This window comes from Mustela lutreola, chromosome 8 (assembly GCF_030435805.1).
Source record: "Mustela lutreola isolate mMusLut2 chromosome 8, mMusLut2.pri, whole genome shotgun sequence".
NCBI lineage: Eukaryota > Metazoa > Chordata > Mammalia > Carnivora > Mustelidae > Mustela > Mustela lutreola.
In genome coordinates this window covers 31,449,340-31,464,260 of record NC_081297.1, presented here as the reverse complement: position 1 = coordinate 31,464,260, position 14,921 = coordinate 31,449,340, and the positions used below count along the sequence as shown (strand labels likewise).

The 14,921-nt window shown below is 37.6% G+C and overlaps 1 protein-coding gene across 1 annotated transcript in view; it reads right to left on the bottom strand.

Moving 5' to 3' along the window:
• CCDC7 (coiled-coil domain containing 7) overlaps window positions 1-14,921 on the bottom strand; it is a 469,805-nt gene that overhangs the window by 150,589 nt on the left and 304,295 nt on the right. Inside the window, exons 29-30 of the mRNA XM_059187454.1 lie at window positions 5,410-5,520; window positions 3,647-3,757 (exon numbers count right to left, since the gene is read on the bottom strand). Of these exons, the coding sequence (XP_059043437.1) occupies window positions 3,647-3,757; window positions 5,410-5,520 (222 nt within the window). The remainder of the gene's footprint in view (window positions 1-3,646; window positions 3,758-5,409; window positions 5,521-14,921) is intronic.

Genomic DNA, 14,921 nt, shown 5'->3' with positions numbered 1-14,921 from the left:
CCAAAATGGGAGACTGGTTGAGTATACTGATGTATATACCATAAACAACACTATTTTCCACAATATATGCAAGTCAAACATTATGCTGTACACCTTAGATTTACACAATGATGCCCTCCATAATACCCACGACCACTGTATGCCAATTATTTCTCAATAAAACTGGAAAGATCGTATAGTACCAATTAGTATAAATTATGGTGTTTGTATATGTGCATATTTAAACCTATAGTATATATAATATATAGGGGATATAATGTGGTACAAATAACTCTACATATAGTGAGATATCCCCCTTCCATCTGAGCTAATACCAATTTTTATCTTATTTCATTTCATGGGGAAATGAAACATTGATTGAAGCCTTGGTAGAGCTAGTGCCCTTTCATGTTTAGACTCCTGTTTATATCATTGCAGTAAGTGAATAAAGGCTTTTTACTTTTGATTTGGATTGTTATCTTAAGTGACCTCCTTCACACCTGGCAGCTTTCTCTTAGCTACAAATGGTGACCAACAGGTGGCTCAATTAACCACAATGTCTTTCTGGAAAAGTAAAAAGCATGAAGATCCTATGTTTGAAAGGTAACAGTGGTTCTTTTCTTTAGTCCCAGAATCCATGGTCAAAATGCCTGGTGTGTCAAATTAGAGTTCCAAGAGGGACTCAGAGAAATCTAGAGAAGCAATTCCTTGACTAATGCTATTGTCCTCTGATGATAGAACTAAAAGTTGTCACATACTCTGAAAGCTAAGTTGCACCCAATGTTTGTTACTAGCTCTAAGGAGGCCCCAGACAATGAAAGACAGCCTATAAAATAGCAAGTTATTGAGATTTGTGGTTAATTAAATGAATATAGAATTCTTTGGGGTTACTTTGTCCAGTGACCTAAAAAGACCTTAGAGACTTGGGTTCCTTGTTAAAATGATGAAGAAGGTAATTTTGAACTTAGTGAGGGATGGTGGTATTTTGTGGGATACACCACTATGGCACCCTCCTTCAGAATATTATGGCCACAGAAAACATGATCAAAGAGGCTGAGGGAAATATCCAAGTTGTTCTTCTTCCTCAGTTGGGTGCAATTTGGGCTCTGATAGCTTTGGGCACCCATGATGTGTTTCCTATGACTAAAATACATGCTTGGAGACCACTCCTGCAGAGGCACCAGCAGCACTGCAAACTACGCTGGTGGTCTCTTGGTTTTGCAATGAAAGAGTGAGAGGAGCAGATGTTAAGATTGTTAACAAGACTTTGGGTTCATTAATTTCATTCCTGCTGGTTACTGAGCTCAGCTAAACCTCCTTATAAGGTCAGGTCAATTTTTCAGTGACATAATCCAGATCATAACTAAGAAATTCTTGGGCAGGGAAAAAGCAACTGCCAATATAGTTAGAGACCATCATATAGAGTGACATAAAAATGGATCATCGGGCACATATTCCTGGAAGATTTGGGTAAGAGCTTTCCCAGGATCTCTGGGTCTGATACTAATCATGGAGTCAAAAGAAAAGATGAATGGGCACTCCACTGAGAACTCTTGCAGTATTTCATTAAGAGACAAACAACAGCCCCCCCTCTTGAGACTGCCCAGTGATAATCCCTCTAACTAAGACCAATGTTGTTTCTTCTCTCAGTGAATTATGAAATGAATCAAAAAACATGTAACATTTACTCAAATTTTTTGGCTCAAAAAAGACTATGAGATATGAGATGACAATATCCTATGTCCACAGTAAGAAATGAAGGTTTTATGCCAAAATCAAAGTTGAAAGTAGACATGGAGAAAAGCTACATTTCTTGGGCCTTTTGAATAGTAGTGCACATGTAACTGTAACTTCCAATCTCTGGCATAAAATGAGGAAGAAATTGATAATACTCATTGACTTTCTGTCTCAAGTCACCACCACCAAGACCCTTACCCCGATTTGACTAAGGGTAGGTCCCTTGGGACTACTACATATCACCATTGTAATGGTGCCCACTTCCAAATGGATTATTATGATAGGTGTTTTGTATTGTCTATATGCACCTCTGAATGCAGGGATTGAAGGGAATTGCTGCAGTTAGGACCATTTTAGTTGGAGCATGTAGAAGACTAACTTGACCAGAAAACCAGCATCCAATGCTTTTGTCTATCAAAAACAGTATTATTTGTCTTGGGGATAAAAAGAAATAACTCTGGGGCACCTGGTTGGCTCAGTGGGTTAAGCCTCTGCCTTCAGCTCAGGTCATGATCTCAGTGTCCTGGGATCGAGCCCTGTGTCGGGCTCTCTGCTCAGCGGGGAGCCTGCTTCCCCCTCTCTCTCTGCCTGCCTCTCTGCCTACTTCTGATCTCTCTCTCTGTCAAATAAGTAAATAAAATCTTTTAAAAAGAAAGAAAGAAAGAAATAACTCCTCCACCATCTGGCTTTTGCACAAGGCTTTAGTGCTTGAAAATTGATTATCAGTGGCTCAAGTGTGTGTTACAGACTTTGGCACTGGCATTACCTTATATTACAACTGCCATTGAGGCTATTGGCCAAGCTGATGAAAGTAGGTATGAAGTAATTTATATTGCAAATATCCTTTTTAACATCTCCATCCACACAGATTATCTGTATTAGTTTGTCTTATGTGTAATGGGTTGCAATACACCTTTTACATCCTTCTACAAGGCCATGAACTTGAAAAAGTCCCCCTCCTAGCTGGAGCACTATCATTCCACTATATTGATGACATCTTCTGCATGACCCAACAGGGACTGCATATCATGTTGACCTATATGGAGTAACATGGGTGGGTCATTAATACAGTCAAGGGGCAGTACGTCTCACTCCAAAGGAAGCAACTCCCGAGTTCTAGTCATGCTCAGGCCCTTAGCTCCAATAAATACAAAGGATGCCTAGCTATTGGTGGTATTCTTCAGCTAATGGTAGTCACACATTCCCTACATGACTATCTTCATGATAACAACCATTAATTAGATTACCAAAAAAGACTTCTACCCTGAGTGGGGCATGGTAACAGAATGCCCTGAAGGTTCTCCAACTAGCTACATAGGCCACCCTTCTCTTTGCCCCCTCTAATTCATTTTGAGTTATGGGTCTCAGCAGTCAATGTTGGCCAACTGAAACATGTTAGAAGTGACTTGACTGAAAGTAAACACCCTTGGAGGGATTATTGACTAGTTACTGGGCTTTAATGAACATTGAACTCAAGAGCCATGCCATGAAATCATCTTATAATTAGATATCCCAAATAAATATTGAATGGTTTCTGTTTTATGATTTCATATTTCACATTGAAGTGTGAATTTTCTATATTGCTATCAATGCTCAAATACATATTCATGAAGTAAAGAAAAAGATCTGATGAGATTAATTTTTTAAAATTTTAAGGGGGAGGTGAACCATGAGAGACTATGGACTCTGAAGAACAAAATAAAATATGGACAAAATATGGACTCTGAAGGGGCAGGGGCTGGGAGGTTGGGGTACCAGGTGGTGGGTATTATAGAGGGCACGGATTGCATGGAGCACTGGCTGTGGTGCAAAAATAATGAATACTGTTATGCTGCATATTAATAAAAAATAAATTTTAAAAAGATAAAAAACAAAATTTTAAGCTTTTAAATTTTTAAAATCTAAAGTTATCTATAATCATATTACTTACTCATGTGTTTTTTCTCTCTGGAAGTTACTTGTTTCTGCCCTTGTATTTGATGTTTTGACACTGAATCTTGGTACTTAAGCATAAGATTTTTGTCTGGCACATCATCATGAGCTACATAGAGAGATTCATTTAGTCTCTTAATAGAAAAAATATATCCACAAACAAATCTCTAGATGTAAAATTTATAACAAATACACACCAAATTTTCTCTTGTCTTAATAACGTAAGCAAACTATCATAATGCCAGATGTGGCATGAAAACTGTGAGAATACTTTTAATGGGTATGTGTTGAAGCTGTATCACTAAGGTCCCTATTATAATGTTTCAGATATAATGTTGTACTATATGTAGACTCTAGTTTTCTTGGGTTATTTATACTTTAAGTTAATACATATTCATATAACCAAAAGAAGAAGCTCCAAGCCCTGATAAGAACTGCTATATTTAGGGCCATTTATGTGGGGCATGTAGAAGACTGCAAACACCCAAACTAAACATCACCTAGAACTTGTGTCTCCCAAAACAAATTCCTAGGAAAGAAAAGAGATAACTACACTCATTGCTGAGCCTAATGAAGCAAAAATTCTCTAAGAGACTATTTCTAATTTTAATAATTAAGATGACCTTTCACATAGACTGGGTGTATAGTGATTCAGTTAAATTTGATTCACTACTACAGCACAGCACAGCTCTGTGCACTAGGGTACCTGAAACTGTAACATCATACAGTCTTTTCCAAACTGAAGGAAATTTAATATGCAACAACTGACCTCTCCAATGCCCTCTGCTGTATCCCACTTCATGCAAAAGATCAGGATTAATTTAACCTTATGTGAAATGAGTTGCAATATACTCATTTCACATAACTACCAAATTGCTTCAATATCTGTCACCAATGCATAGTTCATGGCTTTTAAATGTCCTACTCCCAGAGGGAGGACTAGTCTTCAGTCAAGTGGGTCCAGACAAGGGCACCACCCAATAAGGACTAGATGCCCTGTTGACACACTAGTAGTTCTTGGCTGGATTATTTGTTCAGAAAGGGTACATTTACCTCATACCCTAGTGAAATCCTGGACATGATCTCAAAAGAGCATGGCTTCTCATTCCAGGGGAGAAGACTACAAATATTGGCCCACTCAACCCCAACAAATAAAAAGAAGCCAGCAATTAGTGGAATTCTGACTGCTTGCATTCTTATTTTCCCTGTGTGAGGTCCTTGATATCATCTATGAGATTACCAAAAAGGTTGCTTAATTTTAGTAAAGATATAATGAAAAGGATGAACTAAAAGCCCCCCCCCCCAGTAGGCCTCTTAGGCTGCCCTTCCCCTATACTCTTTTGATTCCTATTTCATGTTTGAATTTCAGATCTCAGAATCATCTGTATACCAACTGGAGTCTATGGCAGAAGGCCACTGCTACAGGTCAGGGGCATCCACTGGGCTATTGAACCCATAATTACAGGAAGTTGGCTGAAAGGCACAGTCCTTAGGAGAAACAATTATTTGCCTTTCGGGTGCCCTCAGAAATTCTGAGTTCTTCTCTTGTGGTCATAAAATGATCTTAAGACCAGAAATTCCAACCAAAGTATAACAATATATTTTTCCTAACTATCAGGGGTATTCATATTTTAGTCAAAGTGTAGTGTTTCTATAAAATATATGTTCAAATACATATTCATGAACAAAAGTAAAATGATATAATTTAAAATAAAGTTATTTGTAATTTAAAAAAAAAGTTATTTGTAATTTTATACTTACTACTAAGTCTTTCCCTTTTGTGAGTTCTTTGTTTCTTCACTTGAATTTCTGATTTTGATATTGAGTCTTGATGCTGAAGCATTTGATTTTCATCTGTTACTTCATCCTGAACTACACAGAGAAGCATTTAGTCAACTAAACAAAAAAGAGATGTATTGTGAAATCTCTAGGTTTTAAATTTATAATAAGCATATATCATTATTCATTATTTTTATGAAGTTATAAGTAAATTACCATAATGTTAGATCAGATATGAAAACTGAGAAAAGAATTTTAATGGGTATGTGGAGAAACCATTTTATCATATCATTAAAATTCCTAGGTTTCAGATGTGTTTTATATTAGTTTCTAATTTTCTTAGTTTTATGGTTTCAGTTAATGTATATTCATAGACCAAACAATGAAAATCCATAAGCACAAGATTATTTATTCTAGCATATTTATAATTTGCAAAATACTCAAAACCACATCAATGGATAAGCATAGGAAATGGATAGACAAAAGTAAGGTAGATAAACTATGATAATATAAAGTATGCATATAATGTGGTACAAACAGCTGTACACACAAGTATAGAAGGAATGTTATAGATCCCTACAAATTGACTTGATGGTATTTCTATGAAATGATGTTTACTGGAAAAGAACCTGACTGAGAAAATATCTAGTATGCTATCTTTTTAAGAAAGAAAGGGAAATAAGGTGAGGGGGGAAATGAAGAGAGATACATACTATTTATTTTTACAAAATGAAACACAGGAAATATAAACTAGAAAGTAAGGTAGTTGGTCATTGAAGACACTGCTAGCTGACTTATACCCAGTGACTATTGTTAGTTCTAAGCATGTCTCATGCACTGATAGGTTATGACATAGCAAGTTTTTGAGACTCATGTTTAGTGAGTTGCTTTAAACTTGATGCTTTACTAGTAACTTGAAGAAATGATAGACTTGGGTAGTGGACCTCCAACCATAAAGCATGTGATCTTGCTGAGAAAGCAGCCACTTTGCCCAAGGAGGACAGGGGGACACACAAATATCCGAGATATTCTCCTTCTACTGGCTGCTATTTGGTTTCTGAAAAGTTTGGCTCACCCAAGATGTGTTCCCTGCCAATGAAAATATTGTCTAGTTACTCAAAACCAGAGTCTCAAGGAGGAAATGGATAGACTTTCCACTAAGAATCTACTATTTGGGGGGAAGTGTGCCATGAGGGGCCAATACACAGCCCCATAAGAATCAAAATGATGGGAGGAGGAGTCAAGGTGGCGGAGAAGTAGCAGCCTGAGACTACTTCAGCGAGCCAGAGATCAGCTAGATAGCTTATCTAAAGATTGCAAACACCTGAAAATCCATCGGAGATCGAAGAGAAGAAGAACAGCAATTCTGGAAACAGAAAAACAACCACTTTCTGAAAGGACAAAATGACAAGACGGAAAAATTCAACACAAAAAAAAGAACAAGAGGCAGTACCGAAGGCTAGGGACCTAATCAATACAGACATTGGTAATATGTCAGATCTAGAGTTCAGAATGACAATTCTCAAGGTTCTAGCCGGGCTCGAAAAAGGCATGGAAGATATTAGAGAAACCCTCTCGAGAGATATAAAAACCCTTTCTGGAGAAATAAAAGAACTAAAATCTAACCAAGTTGAAATCAAAAAAGCTATTAATGAGGTGCAATCAAAAATGGAGGCTCTCACTGCTAGGATAAATGAGGCAGAAGAAAGAATTAGTGATATAGAAGACCAAATGACAGAGAATAAAGAAGCTGAGCAAAAGAGGGACAAACAGCTACTGGACCACGAGGGGAGAATTCGAGAGATAAGTGACACCATAAGACAAAACAACATTAGAATAATTGGGATTCCAGAAGAAGAAGAAAGAGAGAGGGGAGCAGAAGGTATACTAGAGAGAATTATTGGGGAGAATTTCCCCAATATGGCAAAGGGAACGAGCATCAAAATTCAGGAGGTTCAGAGAATGCCCCATAAAATCAATAAGAATAGGCCCACACCCCGTCACCTAATAGTAAAATTTACAAGTCTCAGTGACAAAGAGAAAATCCTGAAAGCAGCCCGGGAAAAGAAGTCTGTAACATACAATGGTAAAAATATTAGATTGGCAGCTGACTTATCCACAGAGACCTGGCAGGCCAGAAAGAGCTGGCATGATATTTTCAGAGCACTAAATGAGAAAAACATGCAGCCCAGAATACTATATCCAGCTAGGCTATCATTGAAAATAGAAGGAGAGATTAAAAGCTTCCAGGACAAACAACAACTGAAAGAATTTGCAAACACCAAACCAGCTCTACAGGAAATCTTGAAAGGGGTCCTCTAAGCAAAGAGAGAGCCTACAAGTGGTAGATCAGAAAGGAAAAGAGACAATATACAGTAACAGTCACCTTACAGGCAAAACAATGGCACTAAATTCATATCTCTCAATAGTTACCCTGAATGTTAATGGGCTAAATGCCCCTGTTAAAAGACACAGGGTATCAGAATGGATAAAAAAACAAAACCCATCTATATGTTGCCTCCAAGAAACTCATTTTAAGCCCGAAGACACCTCCAGATTTAAAGTGAGGGGGTGGAAAAGAATTTACCATGCTAAGGGACATCAGAAGAAAGCAGGAGTGGCAATCCTTATATCAGATCAATTAGATTTTAAGCCAAAGACTATAATAAGAGATGAGGAAGGACACTATATCATACTCAAAGGTTCTGTCCAACAAGAAGATTTAACAATTTTAAATATCTATGCCCCCAACGTGGGAGCAGCCAACTATATAAACCAATTAATAACAAAATCAAAGAAACACATCAACAATAATACAATAATAGTAGGGGACTTTAACACTCCCCTCACTGAAATGGACAAATCATCCAAGCAAAAGATCAGCAAGGAAATAAAGGCCTTAAATGACACACTGGACTAGATGGACATCACAGATATATTCAGAACATTTCATCCCAAAGCAACAGAATACACATTCTTCTCTAGTGCACATGGAACATTCTCCAGAATAGATCACATCCTCGGTCCTAAATCAGGAATCAACCGGTATCAAAAGATTGGGATCATTCCCTGCATATTTTCAGACCACAATGCTCTAAAGCTAGAACTCAACCGCAAAAGGAAGTTTGAAAAGAACCAAAATACATGGAGACTAAACAGCATCCTTCTAAAGAATGAATGGGTCAACCGGGAAATTAAAGAAGAATTGAAAAAAATCATGGAAACAAATGATAATGAAAATACAACGGTTCAAAATCTGTGGGACACAACAAAGGCAGTCCTGAGAGGAAAATATATAGCGGTACAAGCCTTTCTCAAGAAACAAGAAAGGTCTCAGGTACACAATCTAACCCTACACCTAAAGGAGCTGGAGAAAGAACAAGAAAGAAACCCTAAGCCCAGCAGGAGAAGAGAAATCATAAAGATCAGAGCAGAAATCAATGAAATAGAAACCAAAAAAACAATAGAACAAATCAACAAAAGTAGAAGCTGGTTCTTTGAAAGAATTAATAAAATTGATAAACCCCTGGCCCGACTTATCAAAAAGAAAAGAGAAAGGACCCAAATAAATAAAATCATGAATGAAAGAGGAGAGATCACAACTAACACCAAAGAAATACAAACTATTATAAGAACATACTATGAGCAACTCTACGGCAATAAATTTGACAATCTGGAAGAAATGGATGCATTCCTAGAAACATATAAACTACCACAACTGAACCAGGAAGAAATAGAAAGCCTGAACAGACCCATAACCAGTAAGGAGATTGAAACAGTCATTAAAAATCTCCAAACAAACAAAAGCCCAGGGCCAGACGGCTTCCCAGGGGAATTCTACCAAACATTTAAAGAAGAACTAATTCCTATTCTCCTAAAACTGTTCCAAAAAATAGAAATGGAAGGAAAACTTCCTAACTCATTTTATGAGGCCAGCATCACCTTGATCCCAAAACCAGACAAGGATCCCACCAAAAAAGAGAGCTATAGACCAATATCCTTGATGAACACAGATGCGAAAATTCTCACCAAAATACTAGCCAATAGGATTCAACAGTACATTAAAAAGATTATTCACCACGACCAAGTGGGATTTATTCCAGGGCTGCAAGGTTGGTTCAACATCTGCAAATCAGTCAATGTGATACAACACATCAATAAAGTAAAAACAAGAACCATATGATACTCTCAATAGATGCTGAAAAAGCATTTGACAAAGTACAGCATCCCTTCCTGACCAAAACTCTTCAAAGTGTAGGGATAGAGGGCACATACCTCAATATCATCAAAGCCATCTATGAAAAACCCACCGCAAATATTCTCAATGGAGAAAAACTGAAAGCTTTTCCGCTAAGGTCAGGAACACGGCAGGGATGTCCATTATCACCACTGCTATTCAACATAGTACTAGAGGTCCTAGCCTCAGCAATCAGACAACAAAAGGAAATTAAAGGCATCCAAATTGGCAAAGAAGAAGTCAAATTATCACTCTTCGCAGATGATATGATACTATATGTGGAAAACCCAAAAGACTCCACTCCAAAACTGCTAGAACTTATACAGGAATTCAGTAAAGTGTCACAATATTAAATCAATGCACAGAAATCAGTTGCATTTCTCTACACCAACAGCAAGACAGAAGAAAGGGAAATTAAGGAGTCAATCCCATTTACAATTGCACCCAAAACTATAAGATACCTAGGAATAAACCTAACCAAAGAGACACAGAATCTATACTCAGAAAACTATAAAGTACTCATGAAAGAAATTGAGGAAGACACAAAGAAATGGAAAAATGTTCCATGTTCCTGGATTGGAAGAATAAATATTGTGAAAATGTCTATGCTACCTAAAGCAATCTATACATTTAATGCAATTCCTATCAAAGTGCCATCCATCTTTTTCAAAGAAATGGAACAAATAATGCTAAAATTTATATGGAACCAGAAAAGACCTCGAATAGCTAAAGGGATATTGAAAAAGAAAGCCAACGTTGGTGGCATCACAATCCCGGACTTCAAGCTCTATTACAAAGCTGTCATCATCAAGACAGCATGGTACTGGCACAAAAACAGACCCATAGATCAATGGAACAGAATAGAGAGCCCAGAAATAGACTCTCAACTCTATGGTCAACTAATCTTTGACAAAGCAGGAAAGAATGTCCAATGGAAAAAAAGACAGCCTCTTCAATAAATGGTGCTGGGAAAATTGGACAGCCACATGCAGAAAAATGAAATTGGACCATTTCCTTACACCACACACGAAAATAGACTCAAAATGGATGAAGGACCTCAATGTGCGAAAGGAATCCATCAAAATCCTTGAGGAGAACACAGGCAGCAACCTCTTCGACCTCAGCCGCAGCAACATCTTCCTAGGAACAACGCAAAAGGCAAGGGAAGCAAGGGAAAAAATGAACTATTGGGATTTCATCAAGATCAAAAGCTTTTGCACAGCAAAGGAAACAGTTAACAAAATCAAAAGACAACTGACAGAATGGGAGAAGATATTTGCAAACGACATATCAGATAAAGGACTAGTGTCCAGAATCTATAAAGAACTTAGCAAACTCAACACCCAAAGAACAAATAATCCAATCAAGAAATGGGCAGAGGACATGAACAAAGAAGACATCCAGATGGCCAACAGACACATGAAAAAGTGCTCCATATCACTTGGCATCAGGGAAATACAAATCAAAACCACAATGAGATATCACCTCACACCAGTCAGAATGGCTAAAATCAACAAGTCAGGAAATGACAGATGCTGGCGAGGATGCAGAGAAAGGGGAACCCTCCTACACTGTTGGTGGGAATGCAAGCTGGTGCAACCTCTCTGGAAAACAGCATGGAGGTTCCTCAAAATGTTGAAAATAGAACTGCCCTATGACCCAGCAATTGCACTATTGGGTATTTACCCTAAAGATACAAACGTAGTGATCCAAAGGGGCACGTGTACTCGAATGTTTATAGCAGCAATGTCCACAATAGCCAAACTATGGAAAGAACCTAGATGTCCATCAACAGATGAATGGATCAAGAAGATGTGGTATATATACACAATGGAATACTATGCAGCCATCAAAAGAAATGAAATCTTGCCATTTGCGACAACATGGATGGAACTAGAGCGTATCATGCTTAGCGAAATAAGTCAGGCGGAGAAAGACAACTATCATATGATCTCCCTGATATGAGGAAGTGGTGTTGCAACATGGGGGCTTAAGTGGGTACGAGAAGAATAAATGAAAGAAGATGGGATTGGGAGGGAGACAAACCATAAGTGACTCTTAATCTCACAAAACAAACTGAGGGTTGCTGGGGGGAGGGGGTTTGGGAGAAGGGGGTGGTATTATGGACATTGGGGAGGGTATGTGTTTTGGTGAGTGCTGTGAAGTGTGTAAACCTGGTGATTCACAGACCTGTACCCCTGGGGATAAAAATATATGTTTATAAAAAATAAAAAAAATTATATTAAAAAAAAAAAGAATCAAAATGATGGGGACACCTAGGTGGCTCAGTCAGTTAAACGTACACCTCTTGGTCTCAGCTCAGGTCTTGATCTCAACGTCATGAGTTCACGCTGGGCATGAAGTCCACTTAAAAAAAAAAAAAGAATCAAAATGATGATGACATTTATTACTAATATGAGGGTTATTCTCTCTGCCGCCATCCAGTAATCTTAATATGAATCAGAGAACTCTGCCTACATTTACCCATATAAGTAAGGCTGGGGGCAGACCAAGATTTTTCTATCTCTATTGGCATGTGAGGATGGATGCTTTTGAATTCAAAGAGGTGACGAGAAGAAATTCCATAACTTGGACCATTTGGATTCTAGTTTGTGAATAATTGTGATTGCCACAATTCTGACCCAGGATAATAGGGAAGCAATTAATGCTATCTGACCCTGTCTGAGACCGGACAATGGATGTCTCTTTGGGGCACCATAAGCCTCCATTTTTATAACCCCCACTACTAAATATATTACTAACACAGATATATTTTCTATGTGAACTCCAACTTGGATAAGCCCCAAGCCCTAATGAACATTGCTGCATATAAGACCATTTTAGTGAGGCATGTGGAAGACTATAAGCCTGCTAGACTACCAATATCTAGAGATCGCCTCCCAAACCAATTATGTAGGGGAGGGGAAGAAAAATTATCCTCACTGCTGAGTTAAACTAAGCCAAAGATCTCCATGAATCTATTTCATCGTTCAATAACTAAGTCAACCTGTGCATATAGCCTTGGGTGCCTATAGACTCAATTAATTATAGCAGCTTAACTATGAAACAGCTTAGGACACTGCTGTTACCTGACATTGTGACTGCCATAGAAGTTATTATCCAAGCTAAGGGAAATAGGTATGAATTCATATTCCAAATGCCATTTTTGACATTCACATCCATACAGATGATCAGAAGCAGTTTGCCTTATATGTGATGGGTTACAATACAACTTTAATGTCATTCCACAAGGTTATGACCTGGAAAAAGTCCCACTCCTAGATGGAGAATTATCATTCCACTATATTGATGACATCTTTCTGGTTGGACTAGTCAAAGGCACTATACAAAAAGTACTAGATTCTGTGTGGACCGACTTTCAGCAACACAACTGGGTCATTAATATGGACATAGTACAAGGATCTGTAACCAAGTAAAATCCCTGGACAGCAGCAATATGTCTCATTTTAGGAGACAACTGACAAATGCTTGTCCCTCTTAGTCCCAACAAATACAAAAAAGGACTGAAAATTTGTAAGGACTGGAAGTCTCATATTCCCCTCCATGGGATCCTGACTGCAACCATCTACTGAATTACCAAAAAGGCCTGTACATTTGAGTGGATTTCAAACCAACAAAATGCTCTGGAAGTCATAACAGATCTCCTAGACCTCTCTGACTGCATTTGAGTTATAGGTTTCAGCAACTTCTTTTTACCAGTTGGAATCTTTGGAAGAGGGCAACTGCACAGGAAAATGGACTAATTAGTCTTTTGGACTCCTAATTTCCTAGAGCTGACTATTTCTATTTCATCGACTGTTTCCTAGTTACAGACCCTTTGAAAGAATTATTGGCCTGTTATTAACTTTGGTGGATACTTAGTGCACGACCCATGTCTGTGGAATAGTATTAGCCAGCAATACTAACCAAAAATTATGACTACTTTAGATTTTGCTCTCCAGTTATTTTAAGGCACTTATACTTCAGGTCAAAGCTTAAGTTTCTATAAAATACAGATTTATGATTCAAAGAAAAAATCTTTAGTGTAATTAATTTTTTTAAAAAGATTTTATTTATTTATTTGTCAGAGAGCGAGCAAGCGCGAGCAAGCACAGGCAGACAGAGTGGAAGGCAGAGTCAGAGGAGCCTGACCTGCGGAGCAAGGAGCCCGATGCGGGACTCGATCCCAGGATGCTGGGATCATGACCTGAGCCGAAGGCAGCTGCTTAACCAACTGAGCCACCCAGGCGTCCCTTTAGTGCAATTAATTAAAAATAATTTAAATTATAATTATTATCCTCACTAGTATATCTCTTCTCTCTAGAACTTATTTGTTTCTTTACTTGTATTTAGATTTTTGACATTGATTTAAGATTCTTTTTTTTTTTTTTTAAAGATTTTATTTATTTGTCAGAGAGAGTGAGCGAGAGCGAGCACAGGCAGACAGAGTGGAAGGCAGAGTCAGACGGAGAAGCAGGCTCCCTGCGGAGCAAGGAGCCTGATATGGGACTCGATCCCAGGACGCTGGGATCATGACCTGAGCCGAAGGCAGCTGCTTAACCAACTGAGCCACCCAGGCGTCCCAACATTGATTTAAGATTCTTAAACACAAGATTTTCATCTGGTATTTTATCATGAGCTACATAAAAGATACATTGAGGTCAATAAATGAAGAAAATGGTTTTATTATGAAATCTCTATAATTCCAATTTATAACAACTATACAGCAACATTCTCATTTTTATGAAGTTATAACTAAATATCATAATTCCAGATCTGAAAATATTATTGTGAGAAGAGTTTTAACAGGTGTGTGTTGAATCTTTCTCATTACTTCACTGAAATTTTTAGATAATAGAAATTATAGATCATTTATATTGGTCTATTTCTCTTGGGCTATTTATACTTTATAGATCATATAGATTTATATGATCAACCAATGAAAATGCATATGTATAATTTATTAATTATAGCATTATTTGTAATTGTACTTTAATGTTGAAACATTGGAGATTGGAAGAATAAGCTAATACATATACTATAAACCATGTAAATTATGGTAAATCATGTGGTACAAACAGCTGTATAGAAATGTAAAAGAAATAAAAAAAAATCTCTATAAGCTGACTTGGAGGGATCTCCAGAAGACAACATTAAGTGAAAAAAGAGCGGGGCTTGTATGGTACCTTTTAGGTAAGGAAGAAGGGGAAATAAGAAATAAGAAAGAGAGATAGAGAAAATGAATCAGATACTTACC